This window comes from Apus apus, chromosome 4 (assembly GCF_020740795.1).
Source record: "Apus apus isolate bApuApu2 chromosome 4, bApuApu2.pri.cur, whole genome shotgun sequence".
Classification (NCBI taxonomy): domain Eukaryota; kingdom Metazoa; phylum Chordata; class Aves; order Apodiformes; family Apodidae; genus Apus; species Apus apus.
In genome coordinates, this window is record NC_067285.1 from 53,766,913 (window position 1) to 53,790,909 (window position 23,997).

General features: G+C 40.5%; 1 protein-coding gene across 2 annotated transcripts in view; it reads right to left on the reverse strand.

Moving 5' to 3' along the window:
* Positions 1-19,263: 19,263 nt before the first annotated feature.
* The window catches only part of SLC7A11 (solute carrier family 7 member 11), a 63,056-nt gene continuing 58,322 nt past the window's right edge, over positions 19,264-23,997 (reverse strand). For both annotated transcript variants that reach the window (XM_051619573.1, XM_051619572.1), the window contains one exon: positions 19,264-21,425. In XM_051619573.1, the coding sequence (XP_051475533.1) occupies positions 21,358-21,425 (68 nt within the window). In that variant the 3' untranslated portion in view covers positions 19,264-21,357. The remainder of the gene's footprint in view (positions 21,426-23,997) is intronic.

Here is a 23,997-nt window from a genome sequence, read left to right on the forward strand (position 1 = left end):
TATTTTACTATTATCTTGAGTCTGATAGGGGCCTGGGTTGCTGTTTCTGCCACTTTAATCTTCTTATTTGCTGGACGCATTCTCCCGGCCTGTGTGGTACCATGCCAGAGCAGGAGAGGTTTGCTTTCTCCTGGAGCCCTGCAAACACTGTCTAGAGGTTCACCGACTTTTAGGGGTGATCATTTGTAGCATACTCAGTACCTGGTCCTACTCAAACAGTATCAGCCTGTGAACTGTATTTCATGTCTAGACAGATTTTATATTCAGTTTGCTTGGCAAGGACAAGAAGATGGGGTTTTAGCTCTCTGTTGTGTGGAATACAAAGTGATCCCCAGTCTCAGATGGCTGTTCTGCCTGGCAAAATGCTCTGCCATAGGGACAGAGAACACTGGTGTTCATGTACATATGCATACACATACATAGGACCTAATCTCAGTCTTTCTCTGTTTTTGTCCCTGACTTCTCTCCAGTGCAGCTTCCTGAAGTTCATTCTTATTTTTGCCTTTGATTCACTTACCACAAGTCTTATGTTGATTATTGTGTATCAGAGTGATTTGCAACATGTGGAGGCTGGTGACAAGTGGAATAAATGTTTTGTAGACCCTTCTAACCCAGACATCAACAGTACAGTTGTCTGTGGTAGTGATCAGATGATTCCTGCATTTCCAACACATTTAAGCAAATGTTAAATGCATCATGCCCCTTCCATCACATTGTTTTTCCTCTTAAAATATCATTTGTAGAATAAGGCTTGTGAGACAGGAACATATCGGAAAATATCTGGTTTAAGGCTTAATGTACCTTTGCTCATTAATATCTGCCATGCCAAGGAGAGAACTCCAGCATCTTGGAGGTAACACTGCAATGCCTTGGAGGAAAGAGTGAGCATCAAAACACAGATTTTGAAAAAAAAATACGTACCCAGTTTCATATAAGCTATCTGAAGGTGTAGGTGGGTATGTTGAACCTTACATTTAACTTCATGGGGAGATTTTCTCTTTGTTTTGTCTGTAAACACAATGATAGAGCAAGCCCAAAGGCACTGATTCAGTTCAAAGGTGGCAAGTGCCCCTCTATATTGTATCTCAGGCCCTGTAGGTGAGGTTGTTTGCTTGTTCTGAATCCCACTGCTGGAAATATCCCCTAAGGGTAGAAATCTATAGTTAACATCTAAAATTAATCTTCACGACTATTCCAAGGTTTCAGTCTGAAGTAGAAGCTTTAAACAATTGCAGACAACTGAAAATTGGATGTTGTACTAGAAATAGTTCCTTTGTTCAGCATTGTTTTTCTCCCTCTCCAGTAGCTCTAATTAGTTTATCTTGAAAGTACTCCTTTTCCAATGGGAGTTATCAGTACACTTGGGCTGATGAAGGTTGACTATGGGGTGTACCAGAGGCAGCAACTCAAGTGAGATATTATTCTCCTCCTCTTTGTAAGCACATCTGAAACCACATCTGGAGTAATGTGCCCACTTTGGGGCTCCCCAATACCAGCTAAGGGCTATGAAGATGGTGTGAGGAGAGGCCAAAGGAGCTGCTCAGTGAGGAGAAGGCAAGAAAGCCTGGGAAGAGAGTTTCACCACAAGGGTGGTCTAACAGTGGAGCAGGCTGCCCAGAAAGTCTGTGCCATCTCCATCCTTAGAGGAATTCAAACCATCTCTAGACATGTCTCTGAGCAGCCTAGTCCAGCATAGAAGTTGCCCATCTTAAATAAGGAGGCTGGACCAAACAACACAAATTCTGCTGTGGTTCTGGTCTGCAAATCTAAAAGTCCTCCAAAGGAGTGGAGCAACATGTGAATCAACAGGCAGAGGTATAAAGAAAGGGAGTAAACCAGGGGAATTTTAATCCTCAGCTGAATCCTCTTCCATTTGAGATGGTAAATTATTTCATAAGCATAACTAGGAAAATGTCCAGCTCCTGAGACTGATTTATAAAATGCACTGACATTGAAAGAAGTCTTCCAGAACAGCATCCTTTAGTGTCTCACAAAATGTGCTTGGATTTTTTATGACATTTCACAGAGGGAAAAGTCAGCCCAGAGAGAGTTCATTAATTCTCCTCCGTGTTCACTGGGGGTAGGTTTAAAGCTGGAATGCAGGCCTCTAGCCTAGCAATACCAATTATGATAGTAAAATGACTAATGAGATGAGTAATGGAGGATATCATGGCTTAAAATTTCACCTTTCCAAGAGATGAAAGGTTGAGAGAGACAGTTGCATTTATACTCTAATTCCTCCCATATAGGGACCAGATGGCTTTTAGAAATTATTCCATTGATTATTTTTTTCTTTTTTTATGTTACATTCCAGCAAGAGAGCTTCTATTTTATAGCAGATGTGTGACTTATCTTTGCATAGTCTGAAAACAGTTCTTTCCTTTTCCTAATCTGTGCTTTTTTTTTTGCTTTTTTTTTTAAATAACCAAAAAGCCAATTTTGCAAAGTTTAAATGTAGCAGCAGTGCAAGATGGAAAGATTATTCTTCTGCTTGTCATTAACATGGTTTGTCACTTATACTTAAATAAAATTCTGCCCTCAGAAAAAAGGTTACCCACAAGACAGATAAACAATGGATTACTGTACAGCATGTTAAAATGTTTTGCCTTCTGCTAGGCCCCCACTAGTCCAATACTAACGTGTCTAAGTCACGCTTGGAAAAGAACTTAGGTATGTACCTATTTATAGGTTGCAGAAGTAGTTTGCTAGCTAGGAATGGGATACTCATCTGGGCACTGCCTTTACAAATTGCACATTTATCAGCAAATCTGAGAAAGTATTTTAAGAGGAACTATCTGAATAGTGCTCATGTGGTGTAGAAATTGCCATATCCCCAGAAAGGAAATAGTGGTAATGATAATCACTATTATAAGTATTCTAATAAATGAAAATGATGAGCAACTAGTAATAATGTACCCCAGTGTTTTGATTGGAAAGTTTATTTTCTGAGATTAGGAGTTTCACAAAAGTTTGCACTATAAATGGCAATATTTCAAGAAGGAAGGAAGGCTTAATGCAGTGTTTTAAAGAGCTCTGAGCATCAGGATATCTCAACAGCCCAGGCTCATCCAAGCATGATTTTGCAGGCATCAGTAGGTGGCACTGCCAGCTCCTACTTCAGGAGCTCTCATGCTCCCTGTGAATCCCTGACTGGTGCTTGAAATGGTGCTGACTGGGCTCAGGTTTGCTACTGTGGGTCTCTCCAAGTAGAATGAACTGAAAATGCAAGACATTTTGTGCTTTACTTTAGACACTTCATCCATTGACAGTTATTGAGATGAATAAGCAGTTTCCAAAGAATTTAGCATCTGTATCAGGCTGTCCTGAAAAAGAAGGTTTCCCTATGCTGTTTTACAAGCTTTGCAGTGGAGACTGTAGCAATAAACAAGGCTGTTTCACAAGGAAACTCTGGCTTTTATATCCCCAACTTCCCTCTGACAAGAACACAGCTTGCAAGATGATAACATCTGCTGCATCATAGAAATAGGTTGATGATATTAGCTCAGCTGTACTGCACAGGCAGGATACTTACATCCATGGAAATGTCAAGATCTGACCATAGGGAGTGCACTGCCCTCCTGTCCTGGTTTGAGCCAGGATGAAGCCAGTTTTCCTTTTTACTGATTATTTTTTTCCTTCAGTGAGCTTTCTTTTAACTAGCTGGGTGGGAGGGGGAGGGGATCAAGAGCATTGTTGTCGGACCTGAGTCAAACGGTGACACCTCCCAAGTCACTTAGAAACTTTTGAGAGTCTTGCACATTACGTTAGATCCACCATTCCCACCAGTCTTCTTTTGCCTCAATGGAAACCATGATAAATGTGTTCACAGATTTACTTCACAGTGCATGGAGAGTGCCAGTAGTCTTTGCTAGGTCTTTGCTAGTCTTCAGATCTTTTGTTAAGAGATCTATCTCTCTATCTGGAAGGGGATTTTTATGTTTTCAATTTACTGCCCTGAGTTACTTTTGGTTGAATGTTGTGTGAGGAGAGGCCAAGGGAGCTGGTCAGTGTGGAGTTTAGTGACTTGAATTTATAGGCCTTCTGATAATAACTTCATCTGACTACAGAGTGCAAACAACAATGGTAAAGACACAGAGTAGTCTTATAGTAAAACAGCTTTTGAAAAATTGAAGTTGAATTTATACAACTACAAATAAATGGAACTAGTCTGTGACATCTCTACAGAGATAAATAACACAGCAGGGATACTTCTTATGGCCTTTCTCACACCTCTTTTTGTGATTATTCAATGACTTTCAACTTCATGCACTTCAGAGAAGAAGTGAAGGGGTGTCTAGTTGCCATGGCAGAACTAAAAAACTTTTAAATTCACCAAGAGTGTAGTCTCTTGCCTGTACAATAGTGGGTTTTTGCATGTTATTGGTGTCCATGAGAGGCATGGTCCTGGTCCATGCATTGCAATCGGGAAATGGCGAGTATTTACCCTGCATGAGTGCAAGATGTGAGCTCCCATGTGGGCCAAAATCTCTTCTCAATTCCATACCTTCAAGAGCCGTTTCTGTTTCCGTTGCCATGCAGCAGAATAAAAACCACTGGCAGATACTTTGGAGAAAGGAGCTTTTCTCACAGTCCTTCTCTCTCTGTACCCCTCCACTCACTGGCATTGCTGAATACACCCAATAAAAATCATAGAGTCAGAAAATTATTTGGGTTGGAAGGGACCTTTAAAGGTCACCTTATCCAACTGCCGAGCAATAAGCAGGGACATCTGAAACTATATCAGGTTGCTCAGATCCCCATCCAACCTGACCTTAAAGGTTTCCAGTAACAGGGCATCTACCACTTCTCCAGGCAACTTGTTCCGGTGTTTCACCACCCTCATAATAAAAAAATTTCTTCCTTATATCTACTCTAAATCTACCCTCTTTTAGTTTAAAACTATTACCCCTTGTCCTATTGCTACAGACCTTTCTAAAAAGTCTGACTCCATTTTCTTATGAGCCCCCTTTAAGTAATGAAAGGCTGCAATGAGGTCTTCCTGGAGCCTTCTTTTGCCCAGGCTGAACAACCCCAACTCTCTCAGCCTTTCCTCATGGCAGAGATGCTCCAGCCCTCTGATCATTTTTGTATAGAAAAGAAGGAAACATACTCCTTCCCGACACCAATGATTTTATTTGCAGTTGACATTTATCCAGGGTTTAGACATCACACCTATCTGTCGCCTTCTCCAGCCACCCTCCTCTCTCTTTTGGGAAATACGAAACCTGTCCCTTGTACTGCCCTTTCTGACTTTTAGGTGGGGCTATGACTTCAGTTGGATTTAGAAAGGTCTGTGTTACCCTTTAACTTTTTCTTTCCATAGCTGTAGTTCAGTCACCGAAGTCTGGTCCAACTACAGCATCAGGAGTTGAAGAAGCAAGAGGGCAAATTCAAAGCACCATATGGGCAGCTGTGCTACATAACTATGTCTGTGTGCATGAGAGAGCCAACACACACACAAACACACACCAATTGCTAAATTACTTTTTTTTCATAACTTCAGTCTGAGACAAATGAAATTGCCCTCCCTGAAATAATGAAAGCCAAATTGATCTCCTAAGTGGATCAATAGAAGCCTAACTGAAATAGATAGGGGAGTTTATCAGACCTGATGTAGTAAAACACTAATAAGATCACTTCCAATTCACACATATAGGACTAAATTTTCAGCACAAATTGATTTCATTGCCAAGGATGAATGGGAACCTTTAGTAATGGATAAGGGATGTAAAGCATACTTTTTCTATACAAACAGTAGATTTTCCTCTTACCCTTACTGATTGCAAGGTTTTACTGCTGCATTTCTTCTGCACAAAACAATAGATTTCTCTCCGAAGTGCCTGTTTGTTTCAGAAAACAAAATGTTGGGTCATTGTCTGCACCATTTTGCATTGAATAGTACCTGAGAGTATGGGATCAAAAATTGCTTATGGCTGTGAATGTAAAAGCATTCCTCTCAGAGCACTTGTTTCTACCCCTGTCTGCAGTGCCCACCAAACCTCAGGGGTGTGGGTGAAGCAGAGCAGCCTCAGGAGAAGGGATGGAGAGAGTTCCCAGCAGCACTGCAGAAGAGGGATGATCTGAACTGGAGGTTCCAGTTGCTGGCACTGACCACTGGATACTTGGCACTGTTTCCTTTAAATTTTGGGGTTTGATGTTGTCTACAAGAAAGAGTAAACTGTTTTCCCCCCGACACTTTGACTATGAAATCTGAAAAAGGCAAATCACTCCCTCTATGTCAGTGATAGGCACTGAGCCCTCTTTGGGAGTGGGGCTGAAACATCCTCTCCTCTGCCTTCATCTTCCCCTGGCTAGAGATGCTTTCCTCCCTCCGCACATTATCCTGGCTGTTTACCCAGCCGTATGTACTGCTAGTTGGATGGGTAATTTCATTGGGCTTATCACTCCTACTTCAAAGAGTGGGATTTAACTCATCTATTTTCAGCTGCTCTAAAGTCTGATGTGTAGCTTATGTTCTTCCATAGCCTCAGGCTATTCTCCACGGTCAGCAGGGAAAACCAGACTCCTCCAGAGGGAGCGATGAGAAAACCCACCCTGCTCAAAAGTCTGGGAGCTGGGATGTGACAAAGAGCATCAGCGTGAAAGGCAGCAAAGCCCAACAGTCCTGGACGTGCAAGAAAGTAAAACTCCACTAAAAGCAGAAGGCAGGCAGACAGAAACTCATCCTACACACACTAGAACAGCTCACATCGCCTCCTGGAAGGACCACTTTCTCTCCAGTGATGCTACAGAGATCTTGCACTGACTAAATACTCGATTTTTCAGATGGTTAAAGGCAAGTGAAATGAATAATGCTTTCAAGATCCAGCCCTCACAGTTGTGAAGTTAGCTCTTAATCTGATCCTACTTTTTTTCTCGAAGGCTGTTCATGCAGCTGGAATATAACTTGTCTGCTGCAGGTTGATCCATTTAAAGGAGAAAAAAAAAATGAGGGGCAAGAGTAAGCAATCCCATTCCTGTTTCTCATTATATATGATAATAAATGTATTCAAAAAGGAGAAAGTCCTTGCACAGCTTTACCTTTCTCTGTCTGACTCCTAAAATAAAAGGAGAAAATAAAAGGAATTGCCAAGGGAAGTCTTCTTACGCTATAGGACGTGATAAAAACAAAAAACAACAAACAAACAAAACAAAAACACAACAAAAACAAAACAACAAAATGCTCTGTCAACACAGTAAAGTATGTAGATGTAAAAAAAATAACAAACAACTGAGTTTTGACTCTGCAAAGTTTTGGTAATGTTAAGAGGTGCTCCCTGAACCAGCAATTTCTGACGTACTGTGCACTGGATAGGGAGTTTTGTCACACCCCAGGCTGAAGCTCATGTACCTTCAGTGAAGTCAGACCAATGATTTTGGTACAGAGACATTAGGTAAGGAGTCGGGCATGCTCTGGGATTAGAGGATCCTGGAGACTTCTAGCAACACAGAGGGAAGATGGCTGAATATTTGTATCCTGAGGTATCACATTTAGAACAACAGCAACGGGAAAAATAGGGATGAAATAGCACAGCATAGTAACAGGCCTTTCCTAATTTATTTTTAATAAAGAGATATTAAAAAGGTTCATTCATGCTTTTTAATTGTAGAACCAGCATATTTCATTAAGAAAACTGAATTCATAGATAAATACATTTATAAAAGTATTCTACTGAAGTAATAATCTCTTTGTAAGGAAACCCTGTAGCAATGTACAAGAATGAACAGTGTCTACTAAGGAAAGCAGAATAATATTGGAGATACTGACAGTAAGACAACTGGAGATTACTACAAATAATCTTGATGAAAGCCAGACAGAACTGGAGAAAGATAAGATTTCTTGGACCAGAACTTCTGAACGTGAACTGTTGTCTGAAAGAAGTGTGTTGAATATGGCATATTATAATAAATGGGAAAACCAACTGAAGTGGAGTTACAATCAATTTTGGAAATAACAGAAACATAAATAAAAGAGCAGCAGTATCATTACACCCATCGGACCTGTATTTTGTTAATAAGGAGTAAAAGATTTCTGCAAAATAGGCTGCTAATGTAAAATCCATAACTGTGCCTAGACTTCAGATACTGTCTCTGGAATGATAGCTCCAGATCGGCTCCTAGCACTGCCAAGAATACAAGAACGTAAACTGGAGTACAGACAATAAAAACAAAGCCTTTTTCTTTTTTCTTTTTTTCTTTCTTTTTATGAACAAAATCTTTTAGCAAAGGACTTGAATTGCAGGCTTTGCAGGGGAAAAATTCAAAGCACTTTTGGAACCCAGTGAGCCATATGCACACTGTGCAGATGGAAAAAAAATAATTAAAAATTACTGCAACTTCTAAATTAAGGCTCTGCAAGTTCCTCTTAAGTCTGAAAATTAAACTCAAAATATATCAAATTAGATGCTTCAAAACACAGAGAACCAAAATCTGTTGCTGTCTTTTGATATATTTTTCTAATTACTTCAAACGCATAATTGTTACTGAAGCACTTTGTGCATGGCCTTTCCATTATAATTTGAACTGAAATGCTTGGAATAGGTGCCCTATAATAACAATAGTATGTGCCTGTCTTAACCAACCAAAATTGTTTTATGGATATAATTCCTCCACTGTAGACTAAAGAATCAAAAAAAAATATTTATCAAATCTGCTTGAATATTAGAGGGCTCTCAGGGAACCAACATTTTTTAATTGATACAATATTAGCAGAAAAAAGAGACAGAACTATCAGAACAATTATTTTAAAAATGCATTGGCCATGTATTAGGAACCAACCACATCAATAAATTAATTTGTATTAGATGCATGCACATTGGAGGCAGGATGGAGAGCCAAAAGTCTTACAAGAATAAATTTTCATGGTGAAGAAAGGCAGGACAGAAGCACTTTCAAACACCCCCTCCACCCCCTGGGGAAGGCAGTGCAGAGGAATGCAGTGGGTACCTGAGCAGTGAACAACCCTTCTCGGGCCATGTGTCACCATGGTCACCTGAACTCAGCAGGGTTTGTCTGAGTACCTGCTGAAGGCTCCCATCCACCTGGTCCCACCAAAGAGGACATTGCTTTCTTCTTCACCTCTTGCCCAAGTGTTCCACAGGATGAAGCGACTGACTCCGGTCATGGCTGTGGGCACAGGGACCTGCTATACACAGGCATTTTGTGAAGTATGACTCAGTCATTTTGGAGTCTAAAGAATAGCATTTTGGTGGATATTTTTCATTAGGAACTCATTAATGCTCAGTTATTTCTTTAAAGGGCTTTGCATAAGGCACAGCTATCTGTTTGGCGTCTCTCCCTCAACCAGAGCCAAACCAGCATCTGTTACACAACTTGTTAAAAATAATAGTTGCCTCTTGTGAAACTTGAAAATAATGTTGTTTGTCTTAATTCTTGGTTCTGACTTGGAAAGAAATTAAAGTAAAAGAAACCAAAACAGGGGGGAAAAATAACAACAGAACAAACAAAAAACAACAAAAAAACACAAACAAACAAAAACAACCCAAACCCACTATTTTTTAAGCTACGCAGTAACAGAAACAAAACTGGCCATCTAACTTTCTGCCTAGATAGGTTCAAAAAGGGAGAGAGAGAGCACATTTTTTGAGGCTGTGTTACTCACAGCTCTTGAACACCTTAGTCCAAATGCATTCCCTGACCCAGGGAAGTTCTTTCTGCCCTGGTTAACGGGAGGCATGTTGGGGAAGCTAAGTCTATCTCTCTGTCTGATACTTTTTTGTTTTCAGAAGAAAAGCCACAGGTAAGGAAAGACACTAGATTATGTGGACCTTTGGTCTCAGCCAACACAGCAACTTCATAGACCTGTATCAGTCATTTACGAAAAATATTTTTTTTAAAAAAAGTTAAATTGCACAGAATGCAAAGAAACTCCTGAGTCTCATTTTCCTTCAGGTTTTCGTCCCACCTGGTGACTGGAGGCTCTTGGGACATAAACACAGAACTAAACCAGGCCTCACCCAAACCGAAATACATTCGCTCCCTGAACATAAATAAAGGAAAAATACAGAAGGCAAATCAGAGAATTTGAAAGTGTTCAATCTGTATTCATACAAATGAGTGCCACAACAGCTTTGGCCTCTTTTCAGCTCAATCCTAGTCAATGCGAATCATCTCAGGCATTTCTTATCTGCCCTTAGGATTCATCCATCAGCCATCCATTTTTGCTGGCAAGGAGTGACAGGTCTGTCTCTCTGGCATCCTCCTTCAGGAGAACATCGAGCCTGTGGTTACCTCTTCAAATCACTGTGACTTGAAATTAATGGGGACAAAACTCTGTCCACTCTTTCTTACAGGCAATGACTCTGTCAGTGTATTGCCTTGAATCTCAATTTGCTCTGCCTCCCTACTGTTAACTTGTTAACTTTCTTCTTTTCTCCAGCCTCCTAAAATAAGCCAGCTTTTAGAACTGCCTCCCTTTTTTTATTTTTGAGATGTGCTTACCTCTCCAGGGAGTAGAATTAATTATCCCCTATGGAGATAGGAGGACAGAAATACACACCACTGACAGCAGTGATATGTTTAGTTTTGGGGCCTAGTTCTTTTATATGGCCCATTGTAGCTCCATATAAAAGACTTTATTGTTTGCAGTCTTATAGTAGCTTACATTTGTCACAAACACCGGTTTCTGGATGTGCTCTTAAAAGCCAACTCTTTTTCCCCTGGCTTTACTCTCATTAAATTGTGCTGGGCACAGCAAGAACAGGAACACAGTGGTGTAGGTCACAGGCCACCTGACCACAGGGCTGATAGCTTTCCCAGCCGCAGCGGTTCTGCTGATGCTCTGCACCTCCTGCCTCCCATTTCATGCAATCATAGAACCACAGGATGGGTTGGGTTGGAAGGGACCTTAAAGATCATCTAGTTCCAATCTCCCCTGCCTTCCACTAGACCAAGTTCCTCAAATCCCCATCCAACCTGGCCTTGAACACTTCCAGGGAGGGGGCCTCCACAGCTTCTCTGGGCAACCTGTGCCAGTGTCTCACCACCCTCACAGGAAATAATTTCTTCATAATGTCTAACCTAAATCTCCCCTCTTCCGGTTTTAACCCATTCTGCATTGTCCTACTCCTACACGCCCTTATAAAAAGTTCTTCCCCAGCTCTCCTGTAGCCCCTTCAGGTACTGGAAGGCCGCTATAAAGTCTCATTGGAGCCTTCTCCTCTCCAGGCTGAACAACTCCAACTCTCTCAGCCTGTCTCCATAGGAGAGGTGCTCCAGCCCTCAAATCATCTTCATGGTTCTCTGAACTCAGTTCAACACCTCCTGTGTTGGGGGCTTCAGAACTGGACACAGCACTCCAGGGGGTGTCTCACAAGAGTGGAGTAGAGGGAAAGAATCACCTCCTCCACTCAGACAGGGAAAACCACTCCTGCCAAATTCCTCCACAGTGTCAGCACCTGGAAAGCTGACAGTGGTGGTGCTCAGGAGGACAGATGTGAGTATGGGAGTGGCATCCCAGAACTGCAGCAGCACAACTCTCCCGCTGCAACACTTGCTCCTTCCCCACGGCCGGTGGCCAACAACTCAGCATTGGTATCCAGAGCTTTGCTTTTCTCCGCTGCCTCCATCTGGAATGCTTTAATCCCTCTCTCACACACACTCATGCTCACACACCCCTATCCACTTTTATTATTTTTAAAATGTTTGCAGTAGTACTTCTGAAGCATCCCCATCATCTGGCAAAAAAAGGGAAGTTAATACAAAACCATATTTCACTTGCTCTCCCAGCACTGCTGCTTCCCCTACAGAAATTGTTTTATTGAATCTGATTTTTTTGAAATTAATTTGGTATTCATGAAAGAGCTCAGATTGATAGCTTGGAAAGCAATGGCCAGATTTCCATGGAGAATCCAGGTGGCGAAAACTGATTTCAGTTTCACACCCACTGCAATGACTGCCTGAAGAGCTCCATTTTGGAAGGGGTTCATCTGGGGCTTTGGGTCTAATCCACAGAGAAGCATTTCACTCATGTGCACAACATCACACAAGGCAGTGTTCCCACTGACACCCAGGCTTCTTCCTGGGCTCATTTTAAAGGCTTGATGCCTGGATTGGGCTCTGTCAGATAGCAGGTACCGCATTTGGTGCCTTCAGGAGGCAGCGCAGTGACAAACAGCAACCAATAATGTGATCAAACAGTGATTCAAAACTACTGATCCAACATCAAAAAGCTGATTTATTACCTGACAGGTTCGATCTCCTCTTTCATCTGTTTAGTTAGAAAGAAAGGAAATTATTGTATTTTAAGAGCAATGTTGAAAATATGGCACCGATGAAGTACAAAATAGAAAACTTTTTCTTTCTTAGAGTATTAGAAAAGACTATCTGAAACCATACACTAATGGTTACATTCTCCAAAGGACTTCAAAGTTTGCAGCAGCGTTAGTAGCTGTCCAAGAGCTGTGTTCACACTACCCGATATGCACAGTCACTTTGATATGAGTAAACACAGGTGCAGATTTGCCTCAATCAATCAGAAAAAAAATAATCTATGTTATGTTTTTCCAGTAGCTCCCTTTTATTACCTTTTCCATATCTCTGTACCTTCGGTCCAAGTACAAAATAACAAGCCTTCACTTCATGCACAGTTGTAGTGTTTGGCAAATCAGGGGCTGGTATGATACCTTTCCAAAAAAGATGTTCCCACTAACTATGCATAGGGAAAGAGAGTCCCTCATATTTTGCCTTATTTATATTTGGGGAAAATAGATTCTGAAGTACCATAGATTTATTGAAGAGAGCTTGAAAGAACCTCCTAATTATTATTCACTGCTTTATAGATCATTGTTAAAAGTATTAATTTCAATTATCTAAATGTTTTTCTGGCTTGTATGTCATTTTCAATAAAATTAGTAGGGCCAGATTTACTGGTGTACACCATTTACTGTGTGCAATTCCAGCCTCAGGTTTACGACTGCTTTGTGTTGCTGGAGTGGTGCACTGTGCTTTCTAATGATTCTGGCTTACTGCCTTTTCCCCATACATTCAATACAAATTTATTATTCCACAGTGGATGGTTATATGCTTTCTGCAATTTACTTTAAAATAGTATTAAAAATGAAGTTGACATGCATTAAATAATACTTTATCAATTTTCTTAAACTTGCAACACAGGAATGAACCTCTGCATTTCAAACTCTAAACCATATATACGTGTGTGTGTATATATATATATATAAAACCACATGTATAATACAAGAAAGAGCCAGATGAAAGCCATACAAATTGGACATAAACACTTCTCAAATGACATCTTGAACAATTGCAAAGAAAAAAAAAACCCTCATACTGCACCAGTCTGTATTTGTGTGCATGCACATTCATAATATGAATTAAATACAATTTCTCCATGAGTGCAGCTCCCAAATGAGCCACACTGCTACAGTGGCTACATGAACCACTCACCAGCCACTTATTCAACAACAGGAAGCGTTGACAGGGACATGCTCCACACTCTCTCTGCCCAGGGAACTTGTTAGATTTCAGTCCGTATTTCAAGCACAGAGTTTTGGTTCAGACATGCTTAGTCAAGAGCCTAACAGCAGAAAATCAAACCTAAATCTGTAGGACTAGGTTGTTTCTGATACCAAATTAGACAGATTTTTCTATCAGCAGGAATACGGGAAGTGTTTGGGTGAGCACCTCACCTTTTGACTAGTGTATAATGATTTCATTTCCAAAAGCAGCAACTCTAAGTGAGCAGGAGATGAGGTATTTTATTACCCACATGTGTCTGCTTTAGATAAAGGCTTCACGTATCCATTTTGGAAAGGATTTTGAAAACAACTTTTGTTTAAAGTACGGGTAAAGGAATAAAAATGGGTCAAAGTGTGTTCAACAGAATAGATAATTATTTGCATGAGCTACAGCATGAAACGTTTTAGAGCACACATGCCGCTAGATAAATATGACACTGCTGCAGCTCTGTTTGCTGTCTTTTAGAAAGTGTGCTTTTCATCATCCAGATGCCTTTGCATGATCTAAAGTAGGGGTGCATGAGACTTTCAGTTGAATGCAGTGCTGTCAGAAGGGCATGATCAATCATCCCTGCCAAGCTGACAGCACAGGACCTGATTTAGCCTGCCTCTGACTCACATATTTATTATAAAATCAAAGCTTGCTGTGGGTTTAGCATCAGTACAAAGTGCTGGAGTTTTGTTCAATAGTGAGTTTCTGCATGTGGAACAAGCATCAAATCTCCTGGCATTTAATGATTCATTTTAAATATATCTGGCACATGAATTAGCAAAGAGAGCAGTGAAATACTAACAGCAGCCGAAAGTAATTTATGAATATTGAATTGCACTGTGCAGTATGTCAAGTAAAAATATGGCAAGAACTGAACTCCCTTGAAAGCTTCTTTGCCTGTCCCAGCTTTCTGGTAATCAGAGCACCTGAGAGAACTGCACTGAATGTAATGCTCCAAATGAATTAAAAAAAAACACCAAATCAACAATCCCAGAAAACCTGAAATGTTCCCCTAGAGATGGATAATATTTTTTTAGAGTGAAGCTGTTGGTAACTGAAAATATGCAAGTAACTAAGTATACATAGATGGTTAATCATAACATTCACTGCTGTGTACACACTTTCACTTTTTCCAAATCTGTCAATACCCTCACAGAGTTTTCATAACTTCTAGCAGGGTTTGTCATGTTTCCAGATTTTCTAATGCAAACTGGCCATGTCAGGACCTCAAATAGGGTATTGGAGTGCAAGTGCAAGCATGCTATTAAAACACTGCAGCACATCCAAGATACCCTAGAGAAGCTGAGTGTTTGCTGCGATAAGCTTTAAGATCCTCCAGTTGCAATCTGCAAACAAAACTATGTTAGCTTGTAAGGGAGAAGCTTCTTGGAAAGGTTTTAGATCCTTATATGACCATAACTCGTGATCATGTTGCTTTTAAAAAGTATTGTAATAGCCTGGAAAACTGGTTCTCTACGACATGACAGTTTTCAGATGAGGAAAAATATGAGGCTTAAAAAAAAAAAAAATCAAAAGTGGATGGGCAAGAATAGTACCTAGCCTAAGACTAAATACAGATGTCTCAAAAAGCTGGCTTGCAGAGGAGACACTGAAAGGAAATGCTTTCACTGAAAAGTTATTTGTAACCTTCAAGTCAGGGTGAATGTAGGAGAAAGCACTGGGGAAATGGTAAGAACAATCATCTGCCCAGGAATTCATAATTACAGCTCTAACATTTTCCTAATTTTCTCCCAGAAATTTTGCCAGTTGCATCAGAATGCACATATATCTACAGCCTAAAACACCTCAGGCTTTGCACACACCATGTCCCAGGCTGTGGCACAAGGAAAGCCCCCATCCACTTTAAGCCAGGGATCCTGCCTTGATGTTTTTAAAATAGCTTGATACCCAGGTACCAACAGCTTAAGTTCTCACAAAGACTCACTCACCTATCTGTAGAAGTCTGCTCTGCTATGCATATTCATTGATCAGTATCCTTAGAAATCAGCTAGGTGTCATAATTAAGACATGCCAGCACTGCTAGCAGCCTGTTATATGTGTGCTTTAGATCCAATTACACTGGTAACGACTGAGTGGCAAAGAGCTTGGCAGCAAAAGCTGCATCAAATGGCTTGCTTGGAGCAGAGCCAGCAGTACAGGGGCAAAGTAGAAAACTGCCCCATAAGATTTAAACTTCTGATAACAAACAGGGAGCAGGGAGGGAAATGAAACCCACCAACATTTCTAGGTAACTGTTTTATAAAACATTAGAATTATGAGTGGTCATTGCAAAAGCTACTTTATAAAAGCCAGGACTCCAGCTCCCCTCTGGGCTCAGCAAGTGCCCCATCTGCACTCTTGGTCACTAGTTAACATCCAAAACACCAACTCTAGGTGTTGAGGTGCACCCCAAAGGAAGGGATGCTCTTTTCCTTTCAAAGAAGATTAATTCCCAGGAACAGAAAAGGGCCTGCAGAAAAGCTTGGCAGTGGGAAAGTTCTGTAGCTTTGTCTTGTGAGGAGAGAATGAGATACAGAAGCATCAAACTGACTGTAGCCACAGAGCTTTTATAATCATGTTAGATCATCATCGATGGTATTGAGAAAATATCAAAGCTTTGATTTAGATCACTCACAATGCTGTAGACATTCCTGTTACAGGAATGTAAAGAGGATCCAAACTCTCTCTTGATAAAGTCAAGCCTTTGTCGAAAAAGGTGTTTTATCCATTTGGGTCTCTGCACTCGAAGGAAAAAAAAAAAATAAAAAAAAAGTCTTTGAATAAAAGGGAAACAAGAAAGCAAATGTAAACAGAATTGGTGTGTCAATTGTATACATGCTCCCCAGCAGTTCCTTGGCAAAAACACAATAAGAGAAATCAAATTAAATTTGCCTACCACGCAAGAAAAATACTTAGGCTTCTGAAGGCAAACACGAAATTCAACATTCATTTGCCAAGTCTCAATGAGTCACTTGTAGTTTCTTAAGGCAAGGAGACTTTTTCTGAGCTACTCCAGACTGATCACCACAGAGAACTGACCTATGTCTAAGGCTTGAACCAAAAATCCCGGAGGTACTGATTGTTATGGAAAGCCCTTCTCATCTTGTTGCATCAAGACAATTCGCTACTTACCTTGTAGATATATGTAACCTCTTTTTTTTTTTATTTTCTTTTTTTTTTTTTTTAGAATATTTGGAAAATATTCTTAAATTGAAGGCTGATTTTCCCCTGAAAATCAAAAAGCAGGAGCATAAACATTCAGCCAAAGAGTTATATTGACAAATACAAAGTCAAAGGCAGATGAACTTCTTGCAAGCAAAGTTTTTTGGCTTGGTTCTAATTCACATTGGAAAATCTGGACAATGTAGTGCATTCTAGTCAAAAGAAACCTCTATTGCAATTTAAATTGAAAATAATTAATTCTTAGGGGATAATTATTATATTCAGTATTCAATCAGTTTAGAACATACAGGCTTTTAGTAATTTTATGATAGCAGTTGCAGTAAGTTAGTGTTCATTGCACTCCTACTTGGTTATCTTAACGTGTTGAACATGCCTAAACTAGTCATCTCATCTCCTCCTTCAAGAAAAAACAGAGCCATGAGCAATTCCAGAGATCAGTTAATCTCACCTACCTTAAATACCTGTCTTAGCATGGGATGTATCACATCCTGGGGCATCTTGGTTTCCTCAGGCTTGTCTTTCTCTAGGCCAGCTTTGCCCTTACTTTGTGATGTCAATCAGATGCATACTTAAATCAGATTAAATGCCTTTGTTACTGTACACTAGTATTAAAAGACATCTTTTGAAATGTGTAAGTGAGACTAAAAAATAAGCAATAATTTCTGTATAAAGTGAAAGACCAACAATTTTAAATGTTGCATAAAACTTAGGACAGTTGCTTTGTTTTCATAGGCTTTTCCAAATGTACTTAGAAGTTTCCTCATAAAAACACAACTCAAATGCACATTATGGCAATACAAATACATACATATACACACTCTCCAATAAGCTGTTAGATGTTCAGCTGAAGCCACAGCTCTGCACTACCTACCTCAAGCCATTGTGGAGAGGCTCCAGAGCCAGCTGCTAAAGCACTGTGATTGATGGCTTAGTGTTTTAAGGCAGACCAAAATCAATGCAGGTCAACTTTATACACTACCTGGCAAAGTGGCAGCCTGGGAGCTGACTGACAAGGCAAGGAGCTGGGGACAGGCATCACAGAATCGTCACAGTTGGAAAAGACCTATAAGATCATTGAGTTTAATCATGCACCCAGCAGGAAAACAAAACAAAACAAGACCAAACAACAACAACAAAAACAAAACCACGAAAGCAAAACAACAACAAATCCACAAAAAACCCACACCACCACTGACGACAGCCACTAGAGCATGTCCTCAAGTGGCATGTCTACATGTTTTTTGATTACCTCCAGGGATGGCAACTCCACCACCTCCCTGGGGAGCTCATTCCAATGCTTGACTATTCTTGGGGAATAATTTCTCCCTAATATAAAGTATAAACTTCCCCTGATGCAACTTCATGCCATTTCCTCTTGTCCTATTGCTTGTTACTTAGGAGAAGAGACCAGCCCCCACCCCACTACAACCTCCTGTTGGATAGTCATGGAAAGCTACAAGGTCTCCCTTCAGCCTCCTTTTCTCCAGCCTAAACAACCTCAGTTCCTTCAGCTGCTCCCCATAACATTTGTTCTCCAGAACCTGCACGAGCTTCGTTGCCCTTCTCTGGACACACCCTAGCACCTCAATGTCCATCTTGTAAGTGAGGGGCCCGAAACTGAACCCAGGATTCAAGGAGCAGCCTCACCAGTACCAAGTACAGGGGGACAATCACTTGCCTAGTCCTTCTGGCCACTCTAGTGCTGATACAGGCCAGGATGCTGTTGGCCCTTCTTGGCCATCTGGGCACACTGCTGGCTCATATTCAGCCACTGTCGACCAACACCCTCAAGTCCTTTTCCAGCCCCCAGTGGCTTTCCAGCCATTTAGCCTTGTTGTACTAAACCTCATCAGTATCTCCTACTCACATAAAATGTTCATTCCCATTGACTTTGGTGACACCTCTGCCTATACTTCAGAAAAGCAACAAATTCTAAGAAAAACAGCAGTACCCACCTAAACAAAAAGCGAGAAATGTTTTTATACAGTCCAGTTGATAAAAAGATGCAAAGGGCAAGAAAAATAAATAAAAAGAAAAAAAATAAGGATCACTAAAATTCTCCACATAAATAGTCTCATTGGTCTGACTGTCACAGGACCTACTATGAAAAATTATCTATAAAGTTAGTCCTTTATTCTAGAAGAACTTCCTTCATTACTCTGAAGACAATACTTCAAAAAAACCTTGAAAAATAACTTGATGCTTAAAAAATATTTTATAACCTGCTTTTCCTCCATTTGAGAGGATATGTATCACTTTCAGATATAATAAAAGTTCTGAATACTGACTAACACAGGGGAAACCAAATTGTAATTTTATGTGCTAAAGAAACTAAACCTGAAAATAGAGTCCCTGTACATTTTTTTTAAAAGTTTTTTATTTTTCAGGGGCTTTTTGCCTTCCTAAAATATACAACTTCACAATAAATGAACCATAGGATTTCCCTTGGGACAAATTAACCCCTTATATGAAATAAGCCTAGTAAAATGCAGTAATTGAATCAGTCTTCAGAAACATATCTTAAATTCAAAGTGTACGACACAAAAAGAAAGCAACATTCAGCTGTATTTACAGAGTCCATTTATTTCCACAAGTTAACACTGCCTAAATTTCAGCTTTCAAGTAATATGGCACAATAGGAGTGAATTCATGGAATGAAGCAGTGGATGCTGAAAACCTGGCATCAGCATTCAGGAGGTTTTGCTTTGGACTAGCACAGGTGGGGCCCCATGCACTCAGCACCCATCAGCGCAGGAGGGTGCTAGGTGTGCTCCTGGAGGGCACCAGGTGCTCATTTTTATCAGAGAGAAATCCTGTTAATGTACTTTGAAGGTGCTCCATGATGACACAGGCCAAAGGATGGCAGGAGACAGTCTCAAAAGCAGGCTTCTGACCCAAACGTAAATAGTAATTAAACACATGCACTGTCAACATAAAAAAATCTCTCTAAAAATGTTTGCCTATAAAAGTCTTCAATTAACACTCTAAGTTACTGTAAACAGAAAACATTTAAAGAAAAAAAATCACTTGCAAACTGTTTTCTGTGTCTTAAATTACTGCTTTTCTACATAATCTGTTACTTCCATTTCCCTACTTCTATGAAGTTCCACCATAGAAATACAAGAAAGAGAAACACGTATAAATTTTACTGTACACTCTTAAAACACTACATATCCTGGATCTATACAACACATATACAATACACAGTCTCCCTTTACTGTAGTGGTCTGGCTGTTAGTTGTGCTTTTCTCCCTATTTAGGAAGTTTAATGTTGCTTAGTTCAGTCAAAGTTTTCATGAAACATATGACTTGCTGATAGCAAACAGCACAAAAACTAGTGCATTCAATATTTAAGCATTATATTCTTAACAGAGTGATATCAAACATTAATCTTAAGGTTGAGTAGTCTCAGACTAACAAGATAAAATTGAATTTCTAAGCATTAAAAATTTTTATTATCTACAACTACCTTAAAAAAGGGCAAAACTTCAGCTCATATTTGAGCCAAATCTCAGCTCAAACATCATTATGAAGATGAATTTTGTTTAATTTTATCAGTTTTTATAGCCTTTCCCCATTTCTGCTGAGACAAAATGGGGAAGAAGACATTGGCAATGCTCCTTCGTGTTTCAAAGCCCTATTAATTGGAGTGTGCCTGAATGAAATACCCTCACAATTAGGCACATGTCCTACTCAAATCAAAACTGTTGTAGCTTGCCTTAGACCTTATTCATAAAAAGGTATTGCATTTATTGCCATGTCTATACAGCAGTTCCACCAGTGACTATTATTCATTTTTACCCCCCAACAATGATATAAAATTTGAAAATCAGGCTTGCTTGACTGGTAGCTGTAGGTCTATATGCTTCCCGATAGGAAATATTAATACAGCAGCGGAGGTCACGTTCAAATGTTTTGACTCGTTCAAAGGTGATTGCTCAGTTGCTGTATTTCCTATAGATATGTACAGAAAGAAACATTGGTAAAAACAGTAATTATTTCCAGGCTGGTAGAAACTTTAACATGTATGAAATTCCTGCCCCCAGGCTAAAAACCTTCCTGCCCCACTGGCAGAAATATTGTCAGAAGATGGTCCCATCAGCTATAGCAGAACAACTCTGGAATGAGGAAGCATGGTGCTCGCCACCACAAAGGTGTGGAAATGGCTGTGCTTCTGCATCAGGGTGCTGGTGCTCCATGGGAGCCAAATGAAGTCGAATAGGGCTGCCAAATGGAAGGATGGGAAGACCATTAGTAAGTGAAACTCAGCAGCTTTATCTCACCCTTTCTCTGGTGAGAGTTGGGTTCTTCAGGGACAGCAAGCAGGATACATTCTTCACAGTACACCTGACCATTACTTACACATTGTTTAAACCTATTTTCAGTGACAATGCAACTGAAATCCTAGTTTGATCAATCTACAGTTTGTTAGAATATGACACTGTAAGAAAAGAAATAGTGAAGAGTTCCCTCACAGCACAGGTTCTTGCTTTCTACACATAAAACAACCACATGAAAATATATTTTGTGACATCGTAAAATATAGTTCTGGTAAGTGACTCGCTTGGTATCCATCTCAGTTGTGACTTCTTCCTCCATTTCACAGGACATACGTAGGGGGAGAAATCTCCCTACTCTCTTCCTCAAGTTGAAATGAAGCACCAAGCTGAAAACTGTAAGTGAAGATCATGATTTCTGGTCTTCCTCTGATGGGACGACTTCCAAGAGGATTTGCAATGTTAGAGTTGCCCTGTCTGAAAAGATAAAAGCATACACACAGAAAATTAAGAGAGGAGAAGGAGAAGGTAGAAACCAGCAGGAAAATTATCTTAGTTGCTAGACACTCTGCTTGCACTTCCAATTCACAGCAGCTATACATACCAGGTGCAATGAAGATTTTCAGGAATGAGGCATCCACAGCTTCTCTGGGCAACCTGTGCCAGGGTCTCACCACTCTCAAACTAAATAATTTCTTCCTAATGTCTAACCTAAACCTACCCTCTTCCAGTTTAAACCCATTCCCCCTTGTCCTATTGCTACACGCCCTTATAAAAAGTCCCTCCACAGCTTTTCTGCAGCCCCTTCAAGTACTGGAAGGTGCACTAAGATCTCCCTTGGAGCCTTCTCCTCTCTGGGCTGAACAACCCAAATGCTCTCAGCCTCCAAATAGCACAGTTAATTTACATACAGAATAGTAAAAGAGAATTCTCTTACCACTCCTTTCACTTGTCATTTTTTTTCTTTAGTAACCCATTTTAACAAGCAGGAGTTGTTGTAAGACAAAGTTCTGATTTTCCTAGTCTAGCATGACATGTCAGCATTTAAACCAGTGCAAAGCCAGGAGGGTAAAACAGCACAACTCACAGCAGATATGAACCAAAACGACTTTTCTGCTCTCAAGTCTAGGGCAGACTCTACCATCTTTTGTTCTTCTCTCTGGAGGTCACCAGTTCAGTGGAATGCCAGGTTGCACTTAGACTCTAAACTGATGAGGTTAGAGAGGATGAGAGTCACCAGGGACTGCATTTTCCTCCTGTCTCACTCTCCTACCCACAGTTGGCACTTCAAAGCTGGGCTGAGCCCAGCCGGGGTGAAGGGCAAGAGGAAAGCCAGCAGCTGAAAGCCAGCAGAGCTTCACCCCTGCCATCCCACCCCTTCCAGGTTTGCAGCTGAGCAAAGGAAGAAAAAGAAAAATAGACTTTCTGTCAAGTTGAGCTATGGCATAACAGCTCCTGGAAAAGGGCATGGCAGCAGAGGGAAAGGCTGGGCATCTCAAGAGCTGGCTGTGATGTTAACATCCCGTTGGATAAACCGGGCAGAGCTACCTGGGGCAGGCCTGTGCCTGCACTGGGGGGAGGCAGCTGCCACTCGTCTATTTTCATCCACGCTGGAATGAAGCCACAGAGGAGCAATGAGACAAGTTGAGGGGGGGGGGGAGGTGGCTTGCTTGCTTGGTTCTTTTTGGTAGCAATATACTGAGGATAAGAAAGTGTGAGGAGTATTTTCCTCACAAAAAGATGTTCCTATTCTGTTTCCCATCAGCATATTTATATTGTCTTCTTTGAGCAGTACCTGGAGTTACAGGACTAACTTCACACTTGTTACAAGACAACTTAATATATCACAACAGTAAAAATTACTTCCCCCACACTTTAAAGCCTGATTTTCCTTTTCAAGAGGAGAATTCACTGTAAATAGGTCCCAGAAGGCAAATTTTATAAAAAACCTAGACCTGGTATCTATAAGCACCACATAAAGCTTGGGTGAGGAAAGAAAGCAGCAATTTACTATATATGTATAAAACTGGACATGAAATCTGTGACAGCAAAATGCTGAGATGATTTCCCATGGATCCCAACATTGCAAACCTGACAAAGAGAAGCAAACTGAGCATATAACACTATGGTCTAGGTGAGTAAGTGACAATAACCCTGAAAGAGACATTTTGTATTATAAACAGATCTCTTTTCCAGCACAGGCTCAAACTATGAGGAAAGCAGGATTCAACTTTTAAGCTCCTCACAATTCAGTGCATTGTAAAGAAACAGATGTTTTAAATATGATTATAAGGTTGGGTTTTCAAATTAGGATGTTCAACAGAAGCCCTCTTTTGTTGTTGCCACATCTTTTTTACACACTAATCTGCTTCATAGGATTTGCTAGGCTTGACTTTTGTCATTTTCACATTAGTTCTGCAAAAAGTGAAGCCTGTACTAGCTGAAAATTATTTGTCCCAGCACATCTGGTCTACAGCAGAATTTCTTTGGACGAGGAAAGAACAAAATCTTATTCTTACTCCAAAATATCACCCAGATCCTATTAACCCCACAAACTGTGAAGTTACCTTTGTTCAATTCAGCAGTCTGGTAAGGATGATGGGCAATGTGTATGCCATTAAGGACAGTCAAAATAACCAGACAAAGACATTCAGCCTTGGAAAGGATTGCTTGGGTAGTCCATCCGAGGGATCTGCTGCTCTAAACAGCATGAAATGCCTTTCATACACGTTCTCATTGTCAGGCTGAGTTTTCTATCTTAATACTCATTCTGACCATTTGACATTCCTATCCTCTAGTCCTTACAAAACCGATTCTGAATATCCAGCCTAACCTTATGTTGAACTGGTCTGTACCCATGTGTTTTTGCACCAGTGCTGTGCTTTACTCCAATAGCAGGTGTTCCACATAGGGTTCATGAGCAGCAGTCAGCTCTCATGTCTGAAGCATGTCTGAGCAGCTGAACAAGTCAAGTACCCCAACAAGGCGACTTTGCAAACAGGCAAAGAGATCCCACAGCACCCTATTCATGTGCTGAGCTGCGCAGGTG